This window comes from Mercenaria mercenaria, chromosome 5 (assembly GCF_021730395.1).
Source record: "Mercenaria mercenaria strain notata chromosome 5, MADL_Memer_1, whole genome shotgun sequence".
Lineage (NCBI taxonomy): Eukaryota > Metazoa > Mollusca > Bivalvia > Venerida > Veneridae > Mercenaria > Mercenaria mercenaria.
Genome location: NC_069365.1, coordinates 84,798,236 through 84,823,929, shown reverse-complemented (window position 1 = coordinate 84,823,929; position 25,694 = coordinate 84,798,236). Strand labels below are relative to the sequence as shown.

The 25,694-nt window shown below is 33.7% G+C and overlaps 1 protein-coding gene across 1 annotated transcript in view; it reads right to left on the bottom strand.

Annotated features, from left to right (window-relative positions):
- The window catches only part of LOC123558589 (multiple epidermal growth factor-like domains protein 10), a 147,413-nt gene extending 122,181 nt beyond the window's left edge, over nucleotides 1-25,232 (bottom strand). The window contains exons 1-5 of the mRNA XM_053544163.1: nucleotides 25,005-25,232; nucleotides 22,488-22,712; nucleotides 22,209-22,340; nucleotides 17,702-17,842; nucleotides 15,821-15,961 (exon numbers count right to left, since the gene is read on the bottom strand). Coding sequence (XP_053400138.1) covers nucleotides 15,821-15,961; nucleotides 17,702-17,842; nucleotides 22,209-22,340; nucleotides 22,488-22,712; nucleotides 25,005-25,095 — 730 coding nt within the window. The 5' untranslated portion in view covers nucleotides 25,096-25,232. The remainder of the gene's footprint in view (nucleotides 1-15,820; nucleotides 15,962-17,701; nucleotides 17,843-22,208; nucleotides 22,341-22,487; nucleotides 22,713-25,004) is intronic.
- Between the last annotated feature and the right edge of the window lie 462 nt (nucleotides 25,233-25,694).

The window sequence follows — 25,694 nt, the reverse complement described above, 5'->3', positions numbered from 1 at the left end:
TTTTATTGCTCAGCATGTGAAAAAAAAAAAAAAAATGCATAAAGGGGGGATAAAAAAACCAAACATTTTATTTTATACAATTTGTTTTAGAAAAGTAAACCCAGCTGTCGTCTGAAAAAAAACTTAAAGGGTAAATTTGATGAAGATATATCGTTCCAAAAAAGAAGAAATGGGTAAAAAAATGGGGATTTTGTCAAATTATGGAGGGCAAAACATTTAAACTCAGAATCGGAAAACTTTCACAATAAAAAACATTTTTCCTGTGATTTTCAGATTTAAATAGTTATTAGAGGGCGGTGCCAGAAATAATTTTTTGGTGAACGGGATTTTTACGCAAACGCATAAGTTCCCCGAAACAGATAAGAGACAAAAATACAGAATGCTATATGTAGTGAACTTTGGACACATGTGCTGGCAAAGAAAACCCAAATTTAGTCTTTCCCCAAATAAATTACAACTACAAAGCGAGCTTAAAAAAAGAAAAAGAACAATTTTTATAAATTTTTTTTAACAGAGCAAATTTTAAAGACATAATTTCTAATACAAATAACAGTTAAAGAAAACGCCCTTCATTGGGATGTCATTGGGAAACTTGAACACTAAGTAAAAGGTTCCCAAGAAGAATGTGAGTTCTCCGTTTTAATTTCCCCTTGTATATTCTATTTCGGTCATGTTTTAAAAATGCACAGAACCGTCGTAAAAATAACGTTACGTACATATTTGTTAAATGAGTATCCCCATTGAAACAAAAAACACGAGAAATATGCATTTTAAGCTTTTATTAAAGCTAACGGCTACGTAAAATTTTGGAAAGGTCTGTGCTTCAAAAAAGGATAACATTGTTTTTGAACGGAAATCCTTTCTGCAAAACATTAAAATTTAAAGAAATACAATCGATTGCTATAGTCTATTAATTTTTAATTTTCCGCTGGCAAGGTTTAAATACTCCTTTAAAACAAAATGTAAAATGTTTTAAAAGCGTATACCCTTGTCAAAAATTTTCCCCCCCCATTCCCGTTTGCTTCCAAACTGGGCCCCCGCCTTTCTGCAGAATGAACGTCCCTTTCTTTCGAACATTTTTTTAGAACAGTTTAATCTACACCCCTCTGATTTTTGTAAAGAGATTGTTTTATTTCAATTGTTTGCTTTTTGTAACTGCGGGTGACATTCGTTCTTAACTTTACCCCTTTTTTTTTGCTGAAGGAAAGGCTTCGACCGTAAAAGTAATTTTAACCAAAAAAAATTATGTTAAATTGTTATTTAGGTTTTTACATGTAATCTGTTCCCATGAAGCTTGTTTCTTTTCCATTTCTCCTTTTTTTCAAAATTCGTTTTTTAAATTTTGTCTCTTTAATTATAAATCGGGTTTCCTTTCAAAGTTATTATTATATTTGCAGCTTCAAAAATTGGCCTAATCCTAAAGTTTTTCAAAAATGAAATAACAACTTTTTTTACATCTCACTGCGAAGAGTGTCGTTTTCGTTGTTGTATTTTTTTTGGGCCCCATATTTTGTAATATGTGTTGTTCTTTTAATGGTTTTTGTATGTGTTTATAACAAATACAAAAACAAAAAAAAAAAAGATAAAAAAGGCAAATTGATTTAAAGTAAAAAATAAATAAATGAAAAAAAAGTAGTGTGGGTTCGTTTACTTTAAAAGGGAGTTCGATTTTGCATGTTTCTAAATGGGTATATTACGAAAGTTCACCGATTACAATCAATTGTATAAGATCTTAAAAACGCTTTGTTTTACCTTTAACGTATTTGTTTGTTTTAAAACGGTTTACATGGGTATAACAAGCCCCCCTAATTCTGTTTCACGTTTTAATTTTCCTGTCAAAAGTTGTTTTCAGTTTTCACCCCTTCCCCTCCGCATTCTTCAAAGTATGCTATGATAAATGTCTATTTGTTTTTTTAGGTAGACAACAAACAACCGATATGAATCAATGCAATTCTAGAAGACCCAATGGGCAATAAATTTTTAAAATCATGTCGGTAATTAGTCCAGTTGGACGATTTAGTATTTAAATAATAGACCCTTTCCCAGCGTGCAGTTTTCACATGCCAGCGCTTTTACAAAGTTTTACATTTCCCCCCTGCTTCTACTACATCTTTGCATTATTGCTACAACTCCGGAAAAGTTGTCCAAAGTTTTATGTTGCATTTTTTAATCAATAGTAAAAAGGCTTAGAAAGAAATCAGGGCGAAGTGATGTAGTTCCATCTTTCTATTGATGCAACTGTATAATTCAAAAAAGCAATGACATTTTATGGATAATTTTATACAAACTAAAAAAATCGACATGTTTTTCAAAAACTTCCTCGTCCATGAGGATGTTTTTTACTCCTGCGCCCAAACTCCATTCAAACACCATCTGTAGTTGGGAATTTCCCGAAAAACTTTTTTTTTTGCGGAGTTTTTCGCAATTTTTCCCCCGCGTCCCGTTGGACAAGGGAAAGAAAGAAAGTACATTTTCAATTATATGATTTTTTTTTTAAAAAAACAGGGTAAAAAACCGGAATTGTTTTAAAAAGTTTGAAATGGCTAAAAGGGAAGCAAGCGAATGTAAAACGTATGCACAAAAATTAAGCAGTTTGATTAAAATGTCATGGTAAATGATTAAAAGCAACTTACTATATATGTAATACATGTAAAATATGCATGAAAGCACAAACCCGAAGTAAAAAATACACAGGAAAAAACAATTACGCTTAAAAGCAGCATGAAATATCTCAGGGAAAAATGTTTTCTTGGGAGCAGGGGTTTAAAAAAATTTCACAATCTTTGCATAAAGGGCATTATTATTAGTTAAAAACTTAATAGCATGTTACAGTTTTTATGGCCTACTAGAATCTTACTTTGAAAGTAAACAAGCACATAAAGCTAAATTTAAAAACAAAAAAAAAACAAAAACCAAGACTGCTTCCTGCAAAGATCCGTTTTGAATTTAACCTGTTTTAACCGTGCCTGACCCGGCAAAAGAGAAAAGCAAAAGGAAACAGTTCTGGCAGCAAAAAGCAGGCTAAAAGAATAGAACACAAAAACGGAAAAAGTAAAAGCGAGAGAAAATGCAAAAAGGAAACATATACGGTTTGTTTAAAAATTAAAACAGAAAATACTAAAAAGCTCAGCAGGACACCCGAGACTTTCCAGGGGCCATTGTTCCCGTGACATATAAAAAAGCTAGTCCTTCAAGACGTGTTTTTTTCCGGAAATTTTAGTTATTTTTTCGTCCAAAAAATTTAGGAAAACCTTTTTCTATTTTTTTAAAAAGGATAATGCCAAAATGTACATGGGTGTTAGAACACCTTTATAAAGAATTTCTTGATATTGTATTCATGAAAACTAGTATTACCAATATTCCCTTTTGCTTTTTTTAAGATTCACATTAAACCAAAAAACCCTTTTTCGAAGTTATGACCTGATTTAAATTATTAGTTTCAATTTGTAAAAAAGAATTAAAAAAAGAAAAGTTACACTAAAAACCCCCTGTTTTTTGTATTAATTTTCAAACACTTCATTTTTTCAAATGGACTTAACAACCTTCATCACATTGCGTCCATCCAAGCTTAAACCCGACATACCGATCCAAAAACTTGTCGCATTTAAATATCCCCGACACAATTTTTTAGTACATGTGAACATTTTGTCCATAAAATCCCTCAACACTATGAAAACGACGATTAATATGAGTGGTTGTTTTCGGGTTTAAATCTTTTTTCAACAATTTTTTTGTATATAAACGACGGGTATTCATATAAAGAGGGGGGTTAATATTGATCATTGTGACAAAAAAGACCAAGAATGTCAACCCGGGGAAAAAAGGGGTAAAGGGAAATCCTTTAGTCATTTTTTTAAAGAAAAAAATAGAAAAAGTTGGAAGTTTAATCCCCTGCATGCCCGTTATTTAAAAAAAATTGGCCCGTATTACAAATTGGTTTTTAAAAGCCAACTTTTTGTTTGGTCTTAAAGGGGTTTCTCGATCATGTAATATAGCGATTAAATTATTTAAGAGGCAGGGGCAAATAAATTTTGGGAGCAGCGGTTTTCAAATTTCTTCTTTACTTTTTTAATAGTTTCTTTCAGACTGATTTTTAATAACTTGAAACAAACGAATTTTGTAAAACCTAGTTTTTTTGACAATCTTAGAAATAATGAAACATGGTTTATGTACAGTTTTACAACTATTTTCCGGGGGGGATTATTTTTCTATTGATAGGCCAAATTTTTTTAGGAAGCATTTATGACATTTTGTTACTGCTGCTTTTGGTGTATTTAGTGAAAAGGCGTGACAAATGTAATAAAAAAATTCAATCGTCCCCAAAACCCTCAAAAGTAAATTAAATTTTTCTTTTTCACTTCTTTTAAAATTAAAAAATTACCCCTTTTTGTGACAAATTTTTAATAAGTAATATGAAAATATTTCCTTTCTAAAATTTATTTTAAATTTGGAAAAACGAAAAACAATTGGAAAAAAAATCTTTGGCATGTTCGGTTTTTACTGAGACTGATAAAAGAGAGCTAATGAAATGTGTAAAACCCCCCACGCCCTTTTTCATGATCAAATGAAATTCAAAATGCGATACAGTAAATGAAACATTTTATTAAAATAACTAAAAAATAACAAACCTGAATTATATTACTGACTTTCAGCATGTCTACAATAAATGAACTGTAGCTCTTCTACCTCCAAAAATTCAATAATGTCAATAATGACATAAGTGAAGATGGTACATGTCAAACGCGAGTTTTAACGATTTTAGAAACACTTACTAGACTAGACATAGAGCGTGTCCGACAAGACTAAAATTGTTTCACATTGCGTGTGTCAATATAAAATCATAGCAAAATCAATAACATCTGAGTACATGACAAAAGATAGTCGTTACACAGTATCCTTCAATAAAACGATATGTTCCAGATTAAACTCTAAGTCACATTATTTTGTACATTTTAGATAAACTCTTTGTCAAAAATTCAATTAGTAGATTTATTCGTTTGGTAATTATGTCAGTATCATTACTAATACAAAATTCTAATTAGATGATTAAAGAATGTTTGTATTAGTTAAAATATAAACAGAAAAGATATATACTTTCAAAATGCACTTTAGTTTACTATGTGTTTCATATGCCCCGTTTTTCCAGAACTGTCCTTACAAGTGTCCCAAGACCATCCTGGATCAAAATCCTGCATTCAAGAACCATTTATATGTATGCATATTCAATTATTAAATCACTGTTAACTTCGGTTCAAAATCAACAAAACCTAATTACTTTTACGATAGTGGCACCTTAGACAAACAAAATATGTATAAGTTTAACTTTAAAGTCCTGCTGAAATTATACATTATTCAACTTCAGAATAAACGTATAAACGATTATATCGTGATTTCTTTATGCTGTATCCTGATATCATGTGATATCGCTGTCGCTGGAAAGGGCACAGATGATATTTTTCAAACAAACCAAACCTAAAAGTATTTGAATATACGGATATAAAAGCCAAACGTTTCTGTTTCCAAAGAAATCACCACAACTATGACATAGCATAGATTATTTGTCTTTAATATGGGGATGTGCATTAAGTATGTGATGTTTGAAACTTTCGTCAAATCATATTAAAGTGATATAGATTTGCATTCTTTGCTCTACTCTTTGATGAGCAACAACTAACATTACTAAGATAAATATCCAACAGGGAATGCCACGTTTCAAAAACGCCTCCCCAAACCGAAAATCACAGCACATAAACGTGTACTCGACCAGCACTCACGCACGCACGTACGCACGCACATACAAAGCAAACACGCGAGATACAGGAACACAATAGGGCACATCATTGGAACAGCTAGTGGCAAAAGCTCCCCCAGGTAGCTTAAACCGGTTCATGGTGCGCATATTACCTCACACTTACATCAATCATATTCTGAAGTCACATGACAATGTAAATAAAGTTATTCTCACCAGGTGAATCCCTAACATATGCAATGCAGCAGATAGCACGCATGTAAAACACAAAAAGTGCTCATGTAAATATATATATGTAAAGTTAACCGTAAGAGTCAAAAACGCATATCTTTGCAGAAAACAGATCACCAAGAGAAACACTTTAAGGGCCCTACAAAACAAGCCAGAAGACAAATTAAAATAGCTCAATCACGATTGGATTTATAAACTACCTATACTACTATATTTTATTTAAGCCAAACAATATGTTGCCAGAAATCTATCAAATACATGAATCACCAACACCATTATGAATTTAGACAGCCTAGAAAATACCCAGTAATTAAGATTTTAATGCAAACACAGAAAGTATCTGTATTGAGGACTTTCAAAGTTTCCTTTCATCAATAAGTAAATTTTTATTGTTATAGTGAACTGCACCCAATAGTTTGCAACTTTAAATTTATTCTGACGTTAACGAATACACTTTTTACATTTTGGGTATGAGGAACCTTCAAAGTTTTATCATGTTAAAACTAATCTGAACTTTTAAGTATGGACACAACCAAACCAATATTGTCCTTTTATTCTGTTAAAAAAACTTGAAATATGGCCAAACTATTTTGTGATCCATGAATGTGCTCGCTACTCAACAATTCTTATATGACTTAAAAATGGCAAACATCCCGTGTTTTCTAGAGGACTATTCAGACACATGATTTCAACAGAAATATAATTCCGTTTAAAGCAAAGTTAAGTCAGCATACAAGAGGAACATTATACAGTTAATAGTAAAGATGTGTACTTCTTCAGTTATTACCATATAAGCCTTAAGATAACAGTAAATAATGTTTTATAAACATTTGCCAAGCATGAAATTCTTATGTTTGGTATTGGCCTAATTCAGTATCAAAAAAATTTAAATTTACTCTAATCTTATGTTGCTGATGTTCCGCCTTGCTGGCAACGCCAACTCACGACAGCCGCCAATACTTCTGCGTACATTATTTGCTACAGTTAGATTAATAGCCATTCCCGCCGAACCGATTACGGTTTTAATCAAAGCCTTGAGATGTCTGATGGTTGCGGGTTTTGCTAGAGTTATTTTCATTTTAAATGCCAATCTATAAATATACATGTATAAGAAACAAATACCAATGTGCCTCATATCTAAGATAAACTCTGCTTGACCTTACATGAACAGCTGGAAGTCAGTGATGTAACCATGGGCTGGAATACCTAATCATTGACAGATCTTATGTAATCTAAATGGCCAGTGTGAATGGTTAGAGGATGAATAAGAACTGCTTGATCATTGATAATTCATCCGCATTGTTAATGAATGGGACTTCTTTGTGTAGCACATGAACAAATTCCTTTGGATGTGATTTGGAATCAAATTAAGATGCTACATGATTGTCAGAAATACAATTAACTTTGGTAGCGGGATAAACCCGCAACCAAAATTGCTACAGAATGTACAATGTGTACAAAAGCACTCCGCATAAATACAGTTGAACTGTCAGTTTTGATCTATTGTGTCGCCTATACATAAAGTTTATACTACTACTTTAAGACGATTAAATACCACTCCGGCTACATATTACACATACTTGGACGCGTAACTTAAAAACTCGCTAATTACAGAAGCCTTATGTCATGTCAACGGACCGAATCAAGGAGCTTTGAGTATGAGTCAGTGGCTGCATTTATACTGCTGTCTAACTAACGTATAGTTATGCAAAATCATTTTTGCAATATTCATTTACCATCTGTACATGTGTCTCCAGTCCATCCTGGTTCACACCCATTTGTACAGGAACCATTTGTATGCAGGCAAACTGCGCCATTTAGACAATGTGCACTACAGCTGGAGGTACAATCTGCACCATATGTTCCGTCTCGACATTCTGAAATGACAAGAAAGAATATAAAAGTTTTTTTTGCTGTTTTCACTTTAGCATAGTAACTTTATTTCCTTACTGTATAACAAAGACATCAACAAAGACGTAGTACCTCCCTTGCTTTTTGCTCAGCATTGAAATGGTAACTGGCGTCTCTTCTCGTATACACTCCTGGCAATGGATGCTATTAGGAATGAGCTCTAAATGTTTATTATTTAATATATTAGATTATAATAAGTTTGATTCACAACAGACCCAAAATATATCAATATAAACTATAAAACTTGTAAAAGCTATTGAATTTGAGCATCGTGTAGTTAATTATTATGATATCATCAATGACGATTATGCTTGCATGAACTACCCGAACATTATTCATATTCATACACTTACTTTCGTTGCATCCCTGTCCTGTGTAACCTGCCTTACAACCTTGGCTGCAGCTACCATCCTCTTTACTGCAAACAGAGTTATTTCTGCAATTACCACTGCAATTGTATACACAGTTTCTACCATACTTGCCATCAACGCATCCTGGAAACAAAATGATGGCGCAATAAGTGGTCAGTGTAATCCTTACGTTACTGAAGATCGGATTATCACTGCAATTACCATTGCAACTGAATACCAAGATACTTGTCATCTACACATCCATGACGAAAACCCTACCGCAACAACAAAACGGAAATAAAGGTTAGATTTTGAACGCATTGTAAACTAACTATTCATGCTCAGATGTACGTAAGTCTGTAAAAGAAGATTAAAAACACATTTTTTGTCTGACGATACCACACTTTGGAAAAATATGTGCGACATTTTGTCTGATAGAACATCAGCATATTCCCAATTAAATGTATGTTTATTTTTTATATTTCTGTCTTCTCTTCAAACTTTCATACATGCCTGTTCTGTTCAGTCAACAAGTATCGAGTTCCTCATTTCGCTTAATATGTTGGTATAGTGAGTTCGTTAAAGTGATTTAAAATTTAACGTATCTAACACCTCTCTACAAAGGATGTTGTTTCCAATTAGCCAAGTGTTTTAGTAAATTAACCTTTTTATAGCAACAACCTCCTCATGGTATTTTTTCTGATTCTGTCCTGCGGTACTCCTCTACAAAGGTGCTGAATATAAAAGGTTGGTAATAGTTTTCATTATTTAGATAAGTGATATATATTATTATCATTATTATACCATATTTTTTTTTTTGGTTTATTGGAACACATATTATACACCTGTTTGTTCTGTTAAAATAATTATTCCTCATTTACATCAATTTCCGTCTATAGCTCGCTTAATCCATATATACGGTCGTACCGTTTTCATAATTATTACTTTGCTCTGAGCTAGATATTACTTCGGCACAGCTTCCTTACGCCGACTCCTATATTATCGAATAAAAGAAATAACGAAATATAAAATAAATCTATTTACAGTGTTTTTGCAATTAAACCTAAATGTATCTTAAACCTTTAACCCCTAAGTCTGCAATAAAAAGTATCACAAGGATCTTATTCAAAACATGAGCAACATGGGTGAAGAAATGAGGTCCAGCCAATGTGACTTTTGATACACGGAGAAAACTGCACTATTCAGCTAATACTTTGCCTCTATTTTCCTTATTACTTGACGGATTTTCATAAAATTAAGAACGTCGAAAATAGTAAAATGAATGCTTTCTTTCGCACGAAGCGTCTGTCATCAGTTTTCAGTTTTTTCTCTAACTTAGAGAGATACCTATTAAAATTTAAGAGATATCTTGTTATGCGAAGTTGCTAGCTCTTGAACAAAAAGACCTCACTCGGGGCGTTGAATTCTTCATGTGAGGAAGCCATCCAGCTGGCTTACGGAAGGTCGGTGGTTCTACCCAGGTGCCCGCTCGTGATGAAATAATGCACAGAGGGACACCTGGGGTCTTCCTCCACCATCAAAGCTGGAAAGTTGCCATATGACCTATAATCGTGTCGGTGCGACGTTAAACCCAACAAAAGAAATAAATGAACAAAAAGATGTATTCATTAGACACTATTACAGAGATGTCATTTTAATGTCACTTTGTCTTCGAATGCTAGCTGAATATAAGAATTTTAAAAGGATATTTTTGTTACTATTCAAAATGTGTACCCTTTATCATTATATCAAGTGGCATTATATTCTATGAGATGTGTCACTGTCTTGGCATAAATGTTAACAACTAAATGTCTGGAAAGGACAGAAATCCTATAATTCGGAACAAGTAGAACTTTGATGTTATACATCATATACATCAACAGCGAACGAAGAAAACAAGTTGATATAGAATTATTGAATGTTTGAAATTTTCTCTACTCTTCATTAAATTCACTAAACTTTATTTCTTAATGAAGAAGCGTCGGTTTTAAGGTTTAAATAAAACTATTTAATACCGTAAACTGTACAAAATAAATATCTATCTGAAATTCATCTGATTAATTACATTTCAAAATGTTTTTTTGAGCAGCAATAAAATGGGCACTAGTGCATTGCGGTTTGTGGCCGTGGTCGTGAAAAAAAAATATTGAGAAATATAGGGACTTATACCACACTGTAGACTTAAGAGAGTCTCAGAAATCTCAGAAAAGAAACTAAAGAACTGTTGTCTAGGTAGGTTTTAGTTCCAGCAGACTAAATGGCCAGTGATATCACCATCATCTGACGCCTAAACTACATTTATTATTTACGGGAGGAAATTTATAATCTAAAAACCTACACATTGAGCCCTTCCACTGAGGAGTATTTGATCACTTATCACATTACTCACGTTTGTACTTTCAAAGCTAGAATGGGTGATCAAAATATTAAAAAACTTCTAATCTGTATTGCATTCATTTTTTTTGTTTTGCAGAATTACATCGTCATATTAAGCTCTTTGCATAGGTAATTCAAGCTATTATGCCACTATATATTTATTTAATTATATAGCTACAGGTCTAAAGGTCGAACTGTTGTAAAACACAACTTGAATGATATTGCGATAATGTGTCCATTTCTCATCTGGTAAACACATTTGTTGACAAAACAAATTCTGGTGAAATCATAGAAAGATGTGAAATTTACAAGGTTTCTTCACTCGATACATATGATTTCTTTATATCACTTTACCACAAAATCTAATAAATTACAAACGGTTTTAATAAAAAACAGGGAGAGTTTTTAATTTCTTGCAAGTAATTTCAATAAAACATATTTTTTGCTTGTAGCATTGTTAAAATGTGAACCTATGACGCAGTTCTTTAAAACCCTCTACTTTTTATTGAACAATTCTTATGTCCGGTTAAGGAATGCATTTTAACGAAACGTTTATTTTTATTTTTATTTGGACTACTTATGCCCAAATTTTCGCAAGTTTGTTTTTTCTGTTGATAAGATTTGTTTCTTGTATGCACAGTGTCTTGCAAAATAGGGATGGATGTGAAAATGTAGTGGTAGCAAGACATACTGGTGATTTAGTTGTTCAGCCTTATGCGCACCAACAACTACAGTGCTACAAGCCAACGGTTCATCGCTCAATTTTTGTGCCCCAACTGTGCAACTGGCTGGTACCCAGGGATTGCAAAGACCGAGTTCTAGGCTTCGAACCACCACATTCATTGCCAACTCCCAAAGGTTTATGGGATCTAGGGCATACACCAATTAATTATTCCATTTTTGAAAGAGTATCTTGCACATTATTCCTTAAAAGAAATTGCAAAGGAATTAGGGAATGGGTTAACTTACGGGTTCAAGCTGAAATACACAGAGTCAAGACAATCTTCTGTGTCGAAAAATTTAACATTGGCTTTTGAGTATCCAAACATTGTTGTGGTCAAAGTTCAAAAAGAAATACCATTGTGTCGCATATGTGGCCCTTTTCTTATTCTACCGATGGCTAATTTAAAACAGTCTCCCATTGGAATAGTACCTAAAGCGGATGGGGCTTGGCGCTTAATTGCACGTTTATTTCACCCTGCAGGTTCAAGAATAAATGATGGTATAGATAAACAATTTACGTCCGTTCAATACATGTCATTTGACAAAGTCCCAGATTGTGGGCATGTCTACTTTAATGACAAAAAGGGACATAAAGTCAGAATTTCGTTTGTAACCAATACATCCAAGTGATTTTTGTTTGCTTGGGTTTCAGTTATATGGCCAGATTTACATTGATAAATGTCTGTCCATGGGTTGTAGCATATCATATAAGTTATTTGAACAGTTTACATCGTTCATTCATTGGTAAGGTACGGCCAAATCATCACTGTACACACTTTATCAATGTCTGGGCGACTTCAACTTTGCTGGAAAAAGGGGCACTGCACAGTGCGTGCAGTTAGTCGAATTTTTTCGAAGGCATAAATTATGTAAGAATCTCAATATTCCCCTTGCAGATAAGTCAGTCGGCCCCACAACAGTCTTGATATTCCTGGGCTTAGAATTGTGGAATCTAACAAATATGCACTTATCCGTATTCCACAACATAATGTTAATGAACTTCAGGACATTTTGTTGCAGTTTCATCAACGAAACAAAGGAATTAGAGTCCTAAGTTGGTAATAAATTGAGCTGTTTTGCTAAGGCTATAAGATCAAGTAGGGCATTTTTGCGACGCTTTTATGACAACATGGTTCGGCTTAAGCAGCCTCACCATAAAGTAAGGGTTTCTGTCTCACTGACAGTGGATATACGTTTGTGGCTTCAGATTTTAGAAAAGTCTAATGGTGTAACACATATCTCCGAGCAAACTTGGTATGATGCAAAGACATTGGGACTTTACACAAATACTGCTGGGTCTGAAGATTTAGGTTGCGGATGTTACTTTTCTGGAAAATGGATTTATTTCGGTTGGCCAAGGGACTGGGCGGGCATTCCTTTATAATTGAAATATATGTCGTTCTTGGAGATGGTACCTGTGTTACTGGTACTCTTGTTGTGGTGTCGTGTCCTTCAAAACAAGAGAATAGTTTTGAATGTTGATATTCCATATTCAATAAGCAATCTACAAAGTCCAAAAGAATCATGATTCTTGTCAGGCAAAGTAAACTGTTGTCAATGAGGCACAGTATTATAGTAAGAGAAGTACATATTTCTTCTTCTTTAAATGCTATTGCTGATTCCATTTCCGGTTAACAGTGGTAGAGGTTCAGGACCCTTACAACAGGGCCAGAGATAATGCTGTCTATTCTTTACAAAGTGAAGCTTACAGATTGATTGGTGTGTCTAATTCCAGATTGTCGTACAATACCGGCCTGGAACGTTTTCAAGCATTCCGTAATAGGTAATCAACGGACCAAGCCCCTTGGGAGGCGGGTAGTCGTATAGCTTTCCCCTTGTGAATTTGAAAGTCTGTTAACGTAAACATATAGAGGCCAGGTAACAATATATGAAATTGACAGGTAGAGAATTTTATGTTGCACCGCTTTCTTTGACCTCACTTCCCGCTCGTAACAAAGACGAAACAATTATTTTGATACCCTCCTTCTCCCCTTTTTGTTTTAACATGATACTGCCGTTGTGTCAATAACTTTTTCAGATGTTATCTGAGGAGGTTTATGACGACTACCACTATTGTTGCAACCGTCACGGCTCGTTTTTCTTGTCAAACACCAATGTATAGTAATAGCGTTCTACTAGTTTTAATGTGTAGACTTTGACATTTAAACAAGTGTGTTGTTTAATAAAATAAAGTTGATTAACACCTCTCCTATTTAATTGGTTTACAAAAAATACTCATTGGCAAGCACTTCGTTATACAGGCTGTGAAGACCTTTAAGCAATCTATGGCACTAGAATCAACCAAGGTTTATGTTACATCATGAACAATTTACGATAATTGCCAATTTTATGTCGATCATTAGCTGGGCTGAATTCAGGTCAGATCGCATTTGTCCAGTCGTTAGAGTCAGAGATAAGAGATTTTTTTTTATGTTTTCATAAAGTGCTATTAAAGAGAACTTTATTTCAGGGACGTTTACTGTAAAGCACTCCAACGCCTGATGCTAATCTACTGTACTGTTGGACCAATTTATGTAAAATTGAATGGAATTCATCTGTTTCCTCAACAGCCAATGAGTAGTAAGGAACCACAGGAAAGATAACTCTTGCAAACATTTGATTCAGGAAATTTCCCATTAATGTGACCACAAAAAATTGAAATGCCTGCATTAGCTTTTTTTTAACATAGCTTATTTTGTTGCATAAATGGTATCTTAAATTCTGTATGACTTTTAAGATAGGAAAATGTTCAAAATGGAAATTATACACTGTTTTCTACAAGGAAGTACTATATATTTTAATGGGGCTAAAAGTTCTTTTCATTGTTTTAATGACAGATGTGTAATCTCTCTACAGAAATCATTGAAGTCTTCCTTTGTAATAGATAAATATGCCGTACTGTAATAATTCAAATACATGTAGCAGAAAAAATGCAATTAGCTGCGGTCACTTTTGCACAAAATACCTGAAAAACTTGTAACGTGTCAAAATCTTGGACATAACTGTAACACCCTACATAACTTTATCCGTTGAATTTATGTTCAAAAACACAGTTGATTTGTCATTCATACACATATAAGTGTCCAAAAAATTAAAATGGTGATTGTTGTTGCTACACAAAGATCTGTGATTCAAGTCATGCTGGGATGATACCAAGGATGTTTGGCATGGAAAATACGTTGGGGCATTCCTGACAGGTCTGTTATTAGTTCTTTCATCTTGTTTGAATTAAATCTATTGATTTGTATTGTAGGAATAATAATAGCTGGTCAAATAACATATGATAATCGTTTACAAGTTTAAAAGGTTGATGGGGTACCTTCGCCACTGTACGCTTCGAAGCAGATTTTGCAAATAAACCTAGTGGTATCAAGACCCGACCCCCGGTTTCAGTGATCATGTAGAACCCAAAATATTTCCATGTGCCTAATGATGTTACAGTACTGCCAGGACTATGAATAAAAACTATTATTGCCGCGATCATTACTGGCCATACAGCTTTCTCCATTTTAAAGAGTAGATATTTTTAAATACGATAAAAGTCCAAAGAATGTACACTAAACAGTGAGAGGTATCCGAAAAAGTCTTGGCAGTTGGAGTTTAATTTTTCAACTCTGTGGTCAGAATCAATGTCGCCGACTTTGAATCTTCGGCGACGATTATCCGATCATCGGCGGCAATCGGAACATCACTAATTATAACAATCACATATAACCTTTCCGTGCTAGACGTGCACACACTTCCTGCATTTTGACTTATTTATATTAAGTGGTTTTAAAAGTGTTGAATAATTATCTGTTTCAAATTACTAGTTATCATTAGCATTGACGACATTAGTATTTTCTACATGTTTATTTTAAAAGGTTTGGGGAAAAAGACTATACATGGTATCATAAAATAATTTACACCATTTTGGATTTCTATGGCAGTTGAAATATACATTGTTCATTTTTTTCTAGGTTGCTTTTCTACCTCTTTCTAGGGACTTTTTTTGGTTTTGTTTATATCAGATCTTAATTATATGAGAACACTTCAGTAAATGATTTTTCACAAAACTTTACATGCAATTTGACTGGGAAGTTAAATTTTCAATTCGGAAAACTTTGAAATTTTGAAATTCTAAAGTTAAATAAAGTTTTTATTAGGACACTTAAAAAAAGATTTGAACAGTAGAAATTTAGAAAAAACTTTTCGGGTTCACAATGATACGTTTCATTTGATAGTACCATCTATATCTTATGGACTGGTCCTTCAGAAAGAAACAATAGGGAAACATTGTGTATTTGAATGCATATTACTATATTTAGTATCACGTTTCCTGTTCGAGAAGTAGGGAAAAGCCCATAGACTGTTTCCTGAACGGGAAGTTTTCCCCACTGTTTATCAAGATCCTTGCCCATTTTAAGCAATTTATATGTAAGGAATGCTTCAATTGTGCATATGGATGTATAGGCATTGCGGTCAGTAATAAAAAATATACCATTCTTGCACGTGTCACCACTCCATCCCGGATCACATCCATTCGCACAGGTACCATTTGTATGTAAACACAGTGTGCCATTCAAGCAATGCGTGCTACAGTTGCGCGTGCAATTTGCGCCATAAAAACCATCTTGACATTCTACAGAAATAGATAATGACTTTTTAAGTGATGTTTCACACTGTCAGCTAGTTAACCCTTAAAACTCACTTAAGGTAACGCCTGGCTGCTTCTCTTTAACCATTTAATGATATCAAAATACATGTACTACACAAATAACAATCTATGAATAATGTTCACAATTTTCGTTAGTATTAGAGGGCAACGGGGATATTTACTAAATGGCGTACGTTAGAGTATCTGTCAGATAAACCTATTTATATAACAGTAAGTTCCGGTCATATTTATCATATTAAGCTGCCACATTAAATCTTATCCGCGTTGACATTGCTATGTCAATAAACTAATCCGATTATATAAGATATTTTATATATAGACGTTCTATAATAATAAATAAACTTACTATCGTGACAACTGTCCCCTGTCCACCCTTCTTCGCAACCTGACAAGCAATAACCATCTGTAGGTCTGCATGTTGAATCGTACAGACAATGTCCACTACAATTATAGCTACAGTTCTGTCCATATGTTCCATTATTACACACTGAAAATTGTTTTGTATACAATTAACACTCATTGAATTCATTTACAAAGCTTGTATCAAAATACAGGATATCAATGTCTGATGATTCACTGTCATTTCGGATAAGTTAAGGTGTAAAATTCAATCTTTTATTCTAGTTTTCAGTTTTGCCTTTGATATCATAAAATTCTTCTTTTGTCTCCGTAAATACAATTAGATCATACACAAAAATCTGCAGCAGAGTCCGTCTATATGTCTAATGTTTTGTCTTTTTTGTATAGAAGATTTTTGAGCATTTAGGCAAAAAACATATGTATACTTTACCTGTCTTAAATGAATTTCTTAATGAAGATTTTTAAAAACAGATAGCACTCGAAGTTTGAGTTTGAATACCTACTTGTTTCACAATGTGTCCTCTGCGAACCAGCCTGGTATCCATGGAAACAAATGCCATTAACACGACTACAGTAACGTGACACCATTTGGAAACAATACGCACTACATGTTTTCTTACATTTCATGCCATAGTAACCAGATACACACAGTTTCAAATTAAAAAAAAAAGTGCGTTCCGATAACGTGGCTTTTCTTATTGGATCCTTGTCCTGATCAAGAACTTTTAATGTAATAAATGCTACAATTTGGGCATATGGATGTATAAGCGTTGCAGGTCAATAATAAAAAATATACCATTCTTGCACGTGTCGCCAATCCATCCCGGATCACATCCCTTCGCACAGGTACCATTTGTATGTAAACACAGTGTGCCATTCAAGCAATGCGTGCTACAGCTGCGCGTGCAATTTGCGCCATAAGAACCATCTTGACATTCTATAAATTAATTAGATAATCACTGTTAAGTGATGTTTCACAGTGTTATCTAGATATGCATGATTATGCATTTACTTTGGGTTTTCAACAGTATTTAAGTTATATAAAGGCAGGCGGTTAACTAAACTAAGTAGCGTTCCTGGATTCTGTACCTGTACTTACCTGTACTCCACAAATAACTGTCTACTTCTATATCAGAGGTTTCAGACAAAAGTGTCTTTTATCAAGGAATAACATGATTAATAGACATATTAGTTGTGCAATGAGATTCATCTTTTTTTATTATTTATGAATAATCAGTAATACTGTGTAAAGCCTTATTTTCACTTTTATAAATTATACGAGCTCAAAACAACGAACTGGTGTTATTGATACATTTCATATCATAAAAAGCGTAGTATACTCACGTATGTCGCATTTTTCTCCTCTGTATCCCGGCTTACATCCACCAACACAAATACCATCTGTCTTCCTACAGGCAGTGCCATTTATGCAGAATCCGCTACAGTTACTGGCACAGTTTTCACCATATTTTCCACCAGAACATACTGAATAAAAAGAACCGGAATTCCTATTAAGGTGGTGTATAAGGCTTTGTGATTTTTATTCTCGATACACTTCAAAGCTATGCACTGACCGTAAGTATTGACCTTGCACTCATTAAATTTAGCCAAATTAACGGAATATATTCTGGCTATTTCTTTTTAATTTATATAATATGTGTATCCTTAGATATCCACATTAACTAAATTTACTTATAAAGTTAATTAATAGCGCGGCGGCGTGGTGGTAAGCTCTCAGACTTCAAAGCACGTAAACATGCGTTCGAATTCACTTCACGCCATTTTTTTTAAATTAAAGATATTTTGTATTTTTTATCGATATTGCTTTTATTCTTACATTATTTTATGTATGAAACACATTTCACGTTTAATTTTTGTAGTGCTTAATTTATGATTTCATTTTTATCGTGTACTGATGCCAGTTCCTTGCATTGTCCGTTTAATGAACGGACACTTGTCAAGTCCTGAATGGTTCAGACAACATTTTGGAGAACGGTTTACTGACACGTAGAAGAGGAATTTTTCCTTCAAAAAATGTACGATGAATCGTGGTAAGTGTGCCAATTTTTCCGCCTGTTTAATTTACAGATAAAATAAAAGAAATGATATGATTTGACAGACCCCGAGATTTGTAAACGTTTTGTCCACAATCCCACCTATATTTGCATATGCGCCATGATGATGTTAATTAAGAAATGTATATATTGTAATGGTTCTTCAAGTGTTCTATCGTTATTTAGGTTCTGACGCAGAAACTAATTTCAAAAAAAGGTTAATGCGTTTATACAAATATTCTTGAATTAGAGTTTGTACAAACATTAAATATAAAATACAAAGACATTTTATTATAGAATTATAATCTGCGTTTTATCAGTAAACTATATAAACTCATTTGATATGTATGATACATGATATATATAATATGTTTCCTTTTTTTAAAAACAGAAAATTTATAACGCATTATTTTTACAGTAACTCTCTATATATATTCTGTGACAGTGACCCCCTAATCACACAAAATCTCTAAATCACGGACACTCATTTAGATAAAACGCTATTGAGTACGAATTTATAAATGCAATCATCGCAGTTTCCTTTTTGGAACTGTCAGCACAAATTCCATCTGTCATTCTATATAACGCGTTATTTTTACAGTACCCGCTGCAATTAAACGTGCAGCTATCGTCACATACTGAAATTGATATCAACATCTCACTTCCACGTCTTATCTTACGGATCATACTGTCATCATAGTTAGATTCTCATAATTTATAAATTAAAACAAATCAAACAAACATTTACTGGATCAGTATATCTCTAAATTGTGAGCACACTATTTCATTCCTATACTCAGATTTTTTACCAAATGTCTAGACTGCTAGATTGTTTCTAACGCGTCACTGCAAAAATGCCTCTTTTTGGTTCTTCCCGTATTTATTAGATAATTCTTTGTTGCCAATGACGAACTGACATTAAAGCTCAAAAGTAATGTCAAGAAAATTAATACTGGCAACGAAAGGTATTGCGCCTTTCATACTAAAACTAACTACCATAATGATTTAGAATGTTAACAACGCTCAACATCGTGTGTTGTATCATTAAATGATCAAAAGGTTGACAGCCTCGCATTTTGTTAAGATTTATTCGAAGTACACCATATCATTACATGTGTATCTAATGATACTCCTTGGACATGGTTTAAACCAACCATACCTGGTGATGGAGAATGCACACTTATATATTCAAAGAAAAGTATACAAGACTCAACTGAATGTATAGTTTATCATAATATAAAACGGTTGACACCATTTTTGATTTATTAAAGGTAATATACATACATGTATCTAATGTACTTCCGTTGACATGTTTAATACAATAATCATATTATGCGCTTAAAACGGGTGGCAAAAGGGTAAAATGTTATACTGTCTATAACAAGCAATATTTAGAATCCTTAAAAATGATGTTTGTATCAAAAAAATACGTATAGGCACATATATTGTCCAAATATGAGTTTTCTTTAAAGTACTAAAATCATTCCAAGCTATTAAAATTCCGAATATGGTAGACCAATAGTTTTAGAAATCACCAAATCGAGACAATTCATAATTTATATATGGTACTTTTTGTTTCTTTAAATTAATCATCTATAGACAAAATAACTGTTTGTTGATAACGTATAAATGTAATCAGATGAACACAAATCAAAATGTTCTATTTTGAAATAATAAAATCACACAAGCCCTTCATTGTTTGTGGTGGCCATGTAATTAAATTGATTTTTGTCGTAAAACGAGGTTAACATCTAATATGAATACTGTTACAATCAAAAGGATTTAAAGGTTTGTAATAAAAGTATATTCAAAAGTCTTTTTGGTTATATAGGTTATATACAATCAATTCAAGTAAAAGGTTTACAATTTAGATGTTAAAAGAGTCAGATGTAAAAAATATACTAATTTATTTAGGTCAATTGTGATTGAAGTTTCAAGCTTGCTTTAATAACTATCTTGTCCACTTCCTTGAATATCTAGTGCTGGTGGCATATGAGAAGGTGTTTTCGCAATCCCAGTCTACCCTCTTGGTTTAGCGGCCGACACCTTAACCCCGCTCTAGATTGTTCAATCAATGTATAGAGCATTAAAAGGTTTTTTCTAAGAATTGAACGTATCACCTCGTTCTAGACCTAAGGTGGTCCAGGTACATATTTATCCTAAAACAATACAGAAAAGCAATCCAATCATGTCTCATGAAGTTAAGAAGAAAATGTTGTCCCTTGAGTGGTAGTAAGGAGTTTCTATGATTTGACTAAGTGATTTAAATTATTTCTGACAACACAGTGTCAAACTTCAAACGATTGCATAAAGAGAAATGTTCTGACAAACGTTTATAAAGATCAGTTGAAAATGTGGCCTCTAGTATTTTGATATGCTTTTGCTATGATTTAAAGTAACGACCTAGCTTTTAACCTTGAATAGTTTCAGACTTGACAAATTATTTTGAAAATCTGGCAAAACAAATGTTGGTCCTAGATTTTAAAATTTTGTATTATTTATTTGAATGAGTGACCTAGTTTATAAGCCAATTTATCCCTGTTTCGAACTTTTCTGAGATCCTAAGTTTCATTAAGTTGACCTATAGAATGTTCAGTCAAATTGGTGATGACTGAAGGAAGAAGACAGACCCAGTTTGATCATAACAGCTTACATTGAGCACTTAGTGCTCGGGGGAGCTAAAAGGAGATACATGTAGGTACTATCTGACCTTTCTTTCAGACAAACAATGTTTTTACTCGAACTCAGGTATTCCAATCACCGCGCTTCGCTCCGGTGCCGGCAAAATCCCTATATAATGTTCTTTGTTCGACCATGGAAAAGACGTTTTATAGTGCATTTCACATCTTTTCCCTCGAACAAACATCATGCCTGATCAATAGATTCGTGACAGAAAGTCGCCTTTATTGGTGCATATTAGTCACACCTTGTGAGATACGCAATTAAAGGAAATATTTTTGAACTGCGGTCACTGCGGTATTTATAATGAATAATGATTGTTGTTTGCAGCATTAATACACTTAAAAATCTTTAAATCTAAAAAATAAAGTAGTTTTCATCGTATAATAAAGTTTATAATTGAAACACACGTACCAGTGCCTGAGGAACCACGGTACAGCGTAATGCTGTTTTAAGATCTACAGATCAGTTTGAATAAAATAATGTAAACTCTTTTGTTTACGTCGATTACAATTCATTTATGTGCTTAAAATAGATTGTGTATTGATAAATGCATACATTTTGTAAACAAATATTCTTTGTGAGAAATTACATAAAATTTGTTATGTTTCAATAAAGTTTATGCTTGAAATTCATAATCATTTACTGTTTTGATTTGATGGAGGTTACAACGCATACGGTATACACATGTCTGTGCTCGAGTAACCATGTACACATTTTGTAGTAATGAACCAGTACCTTAATGGCTCGAACAACCGTAAACTCGAACAAATTCTGCCATTCCTGGCGAGGTTGAGCGAACGAAGTTGGGACTTGGACATAATCACTTCTAGTTTTGTCACGGTACCCAAATGCTGGCACCTTTACAGCTTGAGTGTGAATTTACTGGAACAGTGGACATTCCCCAAGCAAACTGTCTCTGTCTGAAGTCTGTTAAATAATTCATGTAATAAAAAGCGATAACTATTACTTGCACTTTAGGACAAACCTCTTTGTATTTCAAAAATACAGTAACTTACTAACCGATCTATCCAATGCTAAAAGATTGGTTGGTAAAGGGCAAATACACATAACTTTGGCCTGATTATGTCATCAAAGCTAACAAAAATAACTGATACCTTGGTTGCAGCTACTTCCCGTCCATCCGGGCGAACACGAAGAGCAAGTTCCATTATCTTTATTACAGACATCTTTGCAATGCGTACTGCATTTCTCTGTACAATTGACACCAAATGTTCCATTAGAACAATCTGTATAATAAAAAGATATTTGAAACATTTACAGCACCTTTATGTGTGATATGTGTCAACAGCAAAGTGCAAAAATTGAATTAATCTAAATAATATATCAAATGAATTATTAATCTGCAAGTAAAACCATAAAAATTGTGCAGTTACCTCCATATATTCTGACATCGCACAAGACAAGTTGTGTACCATTAGCTGCTAGTCGTATTCTGAGCTGATTTCCAAAAATTGGTTTGTTACATGTTACATTAATATTTGTTGTTCTCGGTGAGGAATTATCATGTTTGTAACACACTTCTTGTCCAGTGAAACTATTTCCATATCTGCCATAGTATGTTTGATTTTCAACCATAACCTCAAAATTCTTGAAATATTCTACAATATAGCGTATAAAATATTTTTAATGCAATATTCGAAAAATATCAAAATCAAAACAAAGAAAACTAGATCTAGTACACAAATATCTCACACTTTGTGAAGATCAATCGATAATAAAGATACATTGTAATACACACAATGATACGTTACTTTACATGCTAAGCTCTGTACACAATTCCTTATACGAAAATGGATCGGAACTCAAAATATCATTCGCATGTGAAATGGAACTTGTATGTACATTGAAATAACAATTCGATTGCCTTACATTATTATTATTATCATTATTATACCACATTTATATAACAGTCTTTTCGTGTATATATACACGTTCAAAAGTGCTTTTAAGTGCCCCCAAAATGCAAACGATTACAAATTCAAAAGGAAACAAATAAATGAAAAAAATCAATGTTCTATTAGGAATAAATATATTCATTTTATTACACTTTCATATGAATGGTATTCATTTAGAAGGATTATGAACCCGAATAGCATAATAGTATGAGGACGAGCTTTCAAAATATAAACACATCAACAACATTGTATATTTGAAGGTTTCTGAAAAAATATCTTATGAGACGTAGTAAGTATAATAATAATTAAATATTTATTTAATTTACCTCTTCAAAGAAACAGATACTTTAGTAAACGAGTAAAAATACACTGACGAGAAAAAAAAAGCCTTATACAAACTCATTGTAAAATATTTTGTTAACCGTGATTCAAAATTAAAAAAGAAAAATCAATTCGCAAATATGATGATTTAAAAGAATTCATGGTTAATTAGACAGCATTGTTTGATCGCATTATGCTTCAAATCATGAATTTAAATAGACTGGTCAGAGCAATTTCGCTGACATCATCAGCAGCTCGTGCGGCCACCTTTACTGGCAACCACAGCAGAAAAACGTTGCCCCATGGACCCGCATCAGTTACGTAGTAAATATCGTGGGATTCTGGCCCATTCTTGATGGAGCGCTGCTATCAGTTCCTGGACGTTGGCACACTGCGGTTGACGTTGATTTAACGGATGTCCAAAGTAGTCACAGTCGTGTTCAATCGGATTGCAGTCTGGTGAGCACGCCGGCCAAGGCAAAACATCAATGTTGCTCGCTTGTAAAAAGTTCGCAGTAAAACGTGCAACGTGAAGTCTGGTGTTGTCATGTTGAAAGACCAAGCCTTGAAATTGGCGGAATATAGGGACAACCACTGGACATAATATCTGGTCGATGTAACGCCTGGCTGTAATATTACCTTGTCACACAACGGGTTGGGACATAAACCTATAGATAATGACTGCATAGACCATAACCCTGTCCCCCACCGAACGGATTGTGCTACAGAACGCAACTGTTAGCGAAGCGTTCACGACGTCGTCTGTAGACACGGATACGTCCGTCAGTGTTCCACAAGTTTAAACTTGACTCATCACTTAACACTTCGTTCTGCCAACGCTGACCGCGACGTGTGCGGGCCCAAATTAAATGTTGGTGACGTTGCGTAAGAACTAGACCGCGGTATGGCCTGTGGCAGATATTTTCCCGTTCTCTTAACCGATTTTTGGCCGAATGTCGACTTATAGACCGTCCACGATTACTTACCACTAAACGTGACGTGGATTCAGTCGTCCCAAATCTGTCACGCAAATGACGTTGACGTATGTAAGTGTCCTGCTGTACTGGCGTTACACGCGTTACACGCGGTCTACCCGAATAATGCCTATCAACACATCGTACGAGACGCAGTATTGTCGGACGAAAGACATTTAAACGTCTATTGACTTGTTCTTGCGATCGCCCACATTTAAGCATGCCCAAAACTTGGGCCTAATCTTCGAAATGTAGCCTCGGCACTATCAAAAGCTGTTTAATTGTCAGAAAATCTCTGAAAGTATGGTCGTATGTCGTCTAACACATGTACCTGTATACAATTTTCTCAATAAAACCGTATGGTTAACTCATGGGCGGCACGAGGAAATCATTAGTAGGTACATGAGTTTAACAATTTAACAATAAAATCGTACGAGTTTCGGTTGGCTGTGTCTGTCGGTCAGAGTACATGTACATTTCTGACATTGCCCAACAAATTTAAACTATGTAACGAAAATAAATTTCGATGAAGCGTTTCTTTATCTCGTCAGTATACTGTTGTCATTTTTATTCTGGTTAATGATGCTTACATACTGTTGATTTAATTTATTTGTAAAAAAAATCAACTTTAAGATGATTTTGTTAAATTCTAAATATATTTTACTCAACAACTTTGATTTGCATAATAAGTTTTCCTCACCTAAATACTCTTTGCCAGTTACAATAGAGATATTCCTGATTTTGTGTTTATCTTTAAGCCAGAGTCTCCACCAAGGGATGTCCTTTGACATATTTGCATAAGCTGTATGACTACATGTCGATAAATTTCTATCGACAGCCAGCTCAGCAATTCGTCGTTCAGGTATGTTACTTTGGTGGCGGGACAACCATACATTTCCATCAGGATCATTCTGTCCAACAGGCACTATATTTTCTAGGAGAAAATAACTAAACATTTATCTGTGAGTCGTAAATTAAGTAACAAGGTTAGCATTTTTGTAAAAGTCCTGTTTATTATGCTCAACGCAACTGAGACTTAAAGTACATAAAACTGGTATACCATCGTGCAATTGCACAAAATGGAAACAGCATACAATTTAAAAAAGCCTGTTTGGATTGATTTCATGCAAAAGCTATTTAGGCGACTTTATTTAAATCGGATAATTATCATGGAGAACTATTTTTTTATCTGTTCAAAATCAAGTAGATCTCGTTTTGTTTCAATAAGCTATTTTTTTTCAGTTCAAATCTACTTGTCTTAATGTATTGGATTTTGATAAGCTTATTAGTGTATTACCAGTTTAAATGTATTCAGATTTATTCATTGTGAATGTTTTCTTTGATCTTGTCACGTAAAAACAGTCTTCTAGATATGGGAACGTTTTCGTTC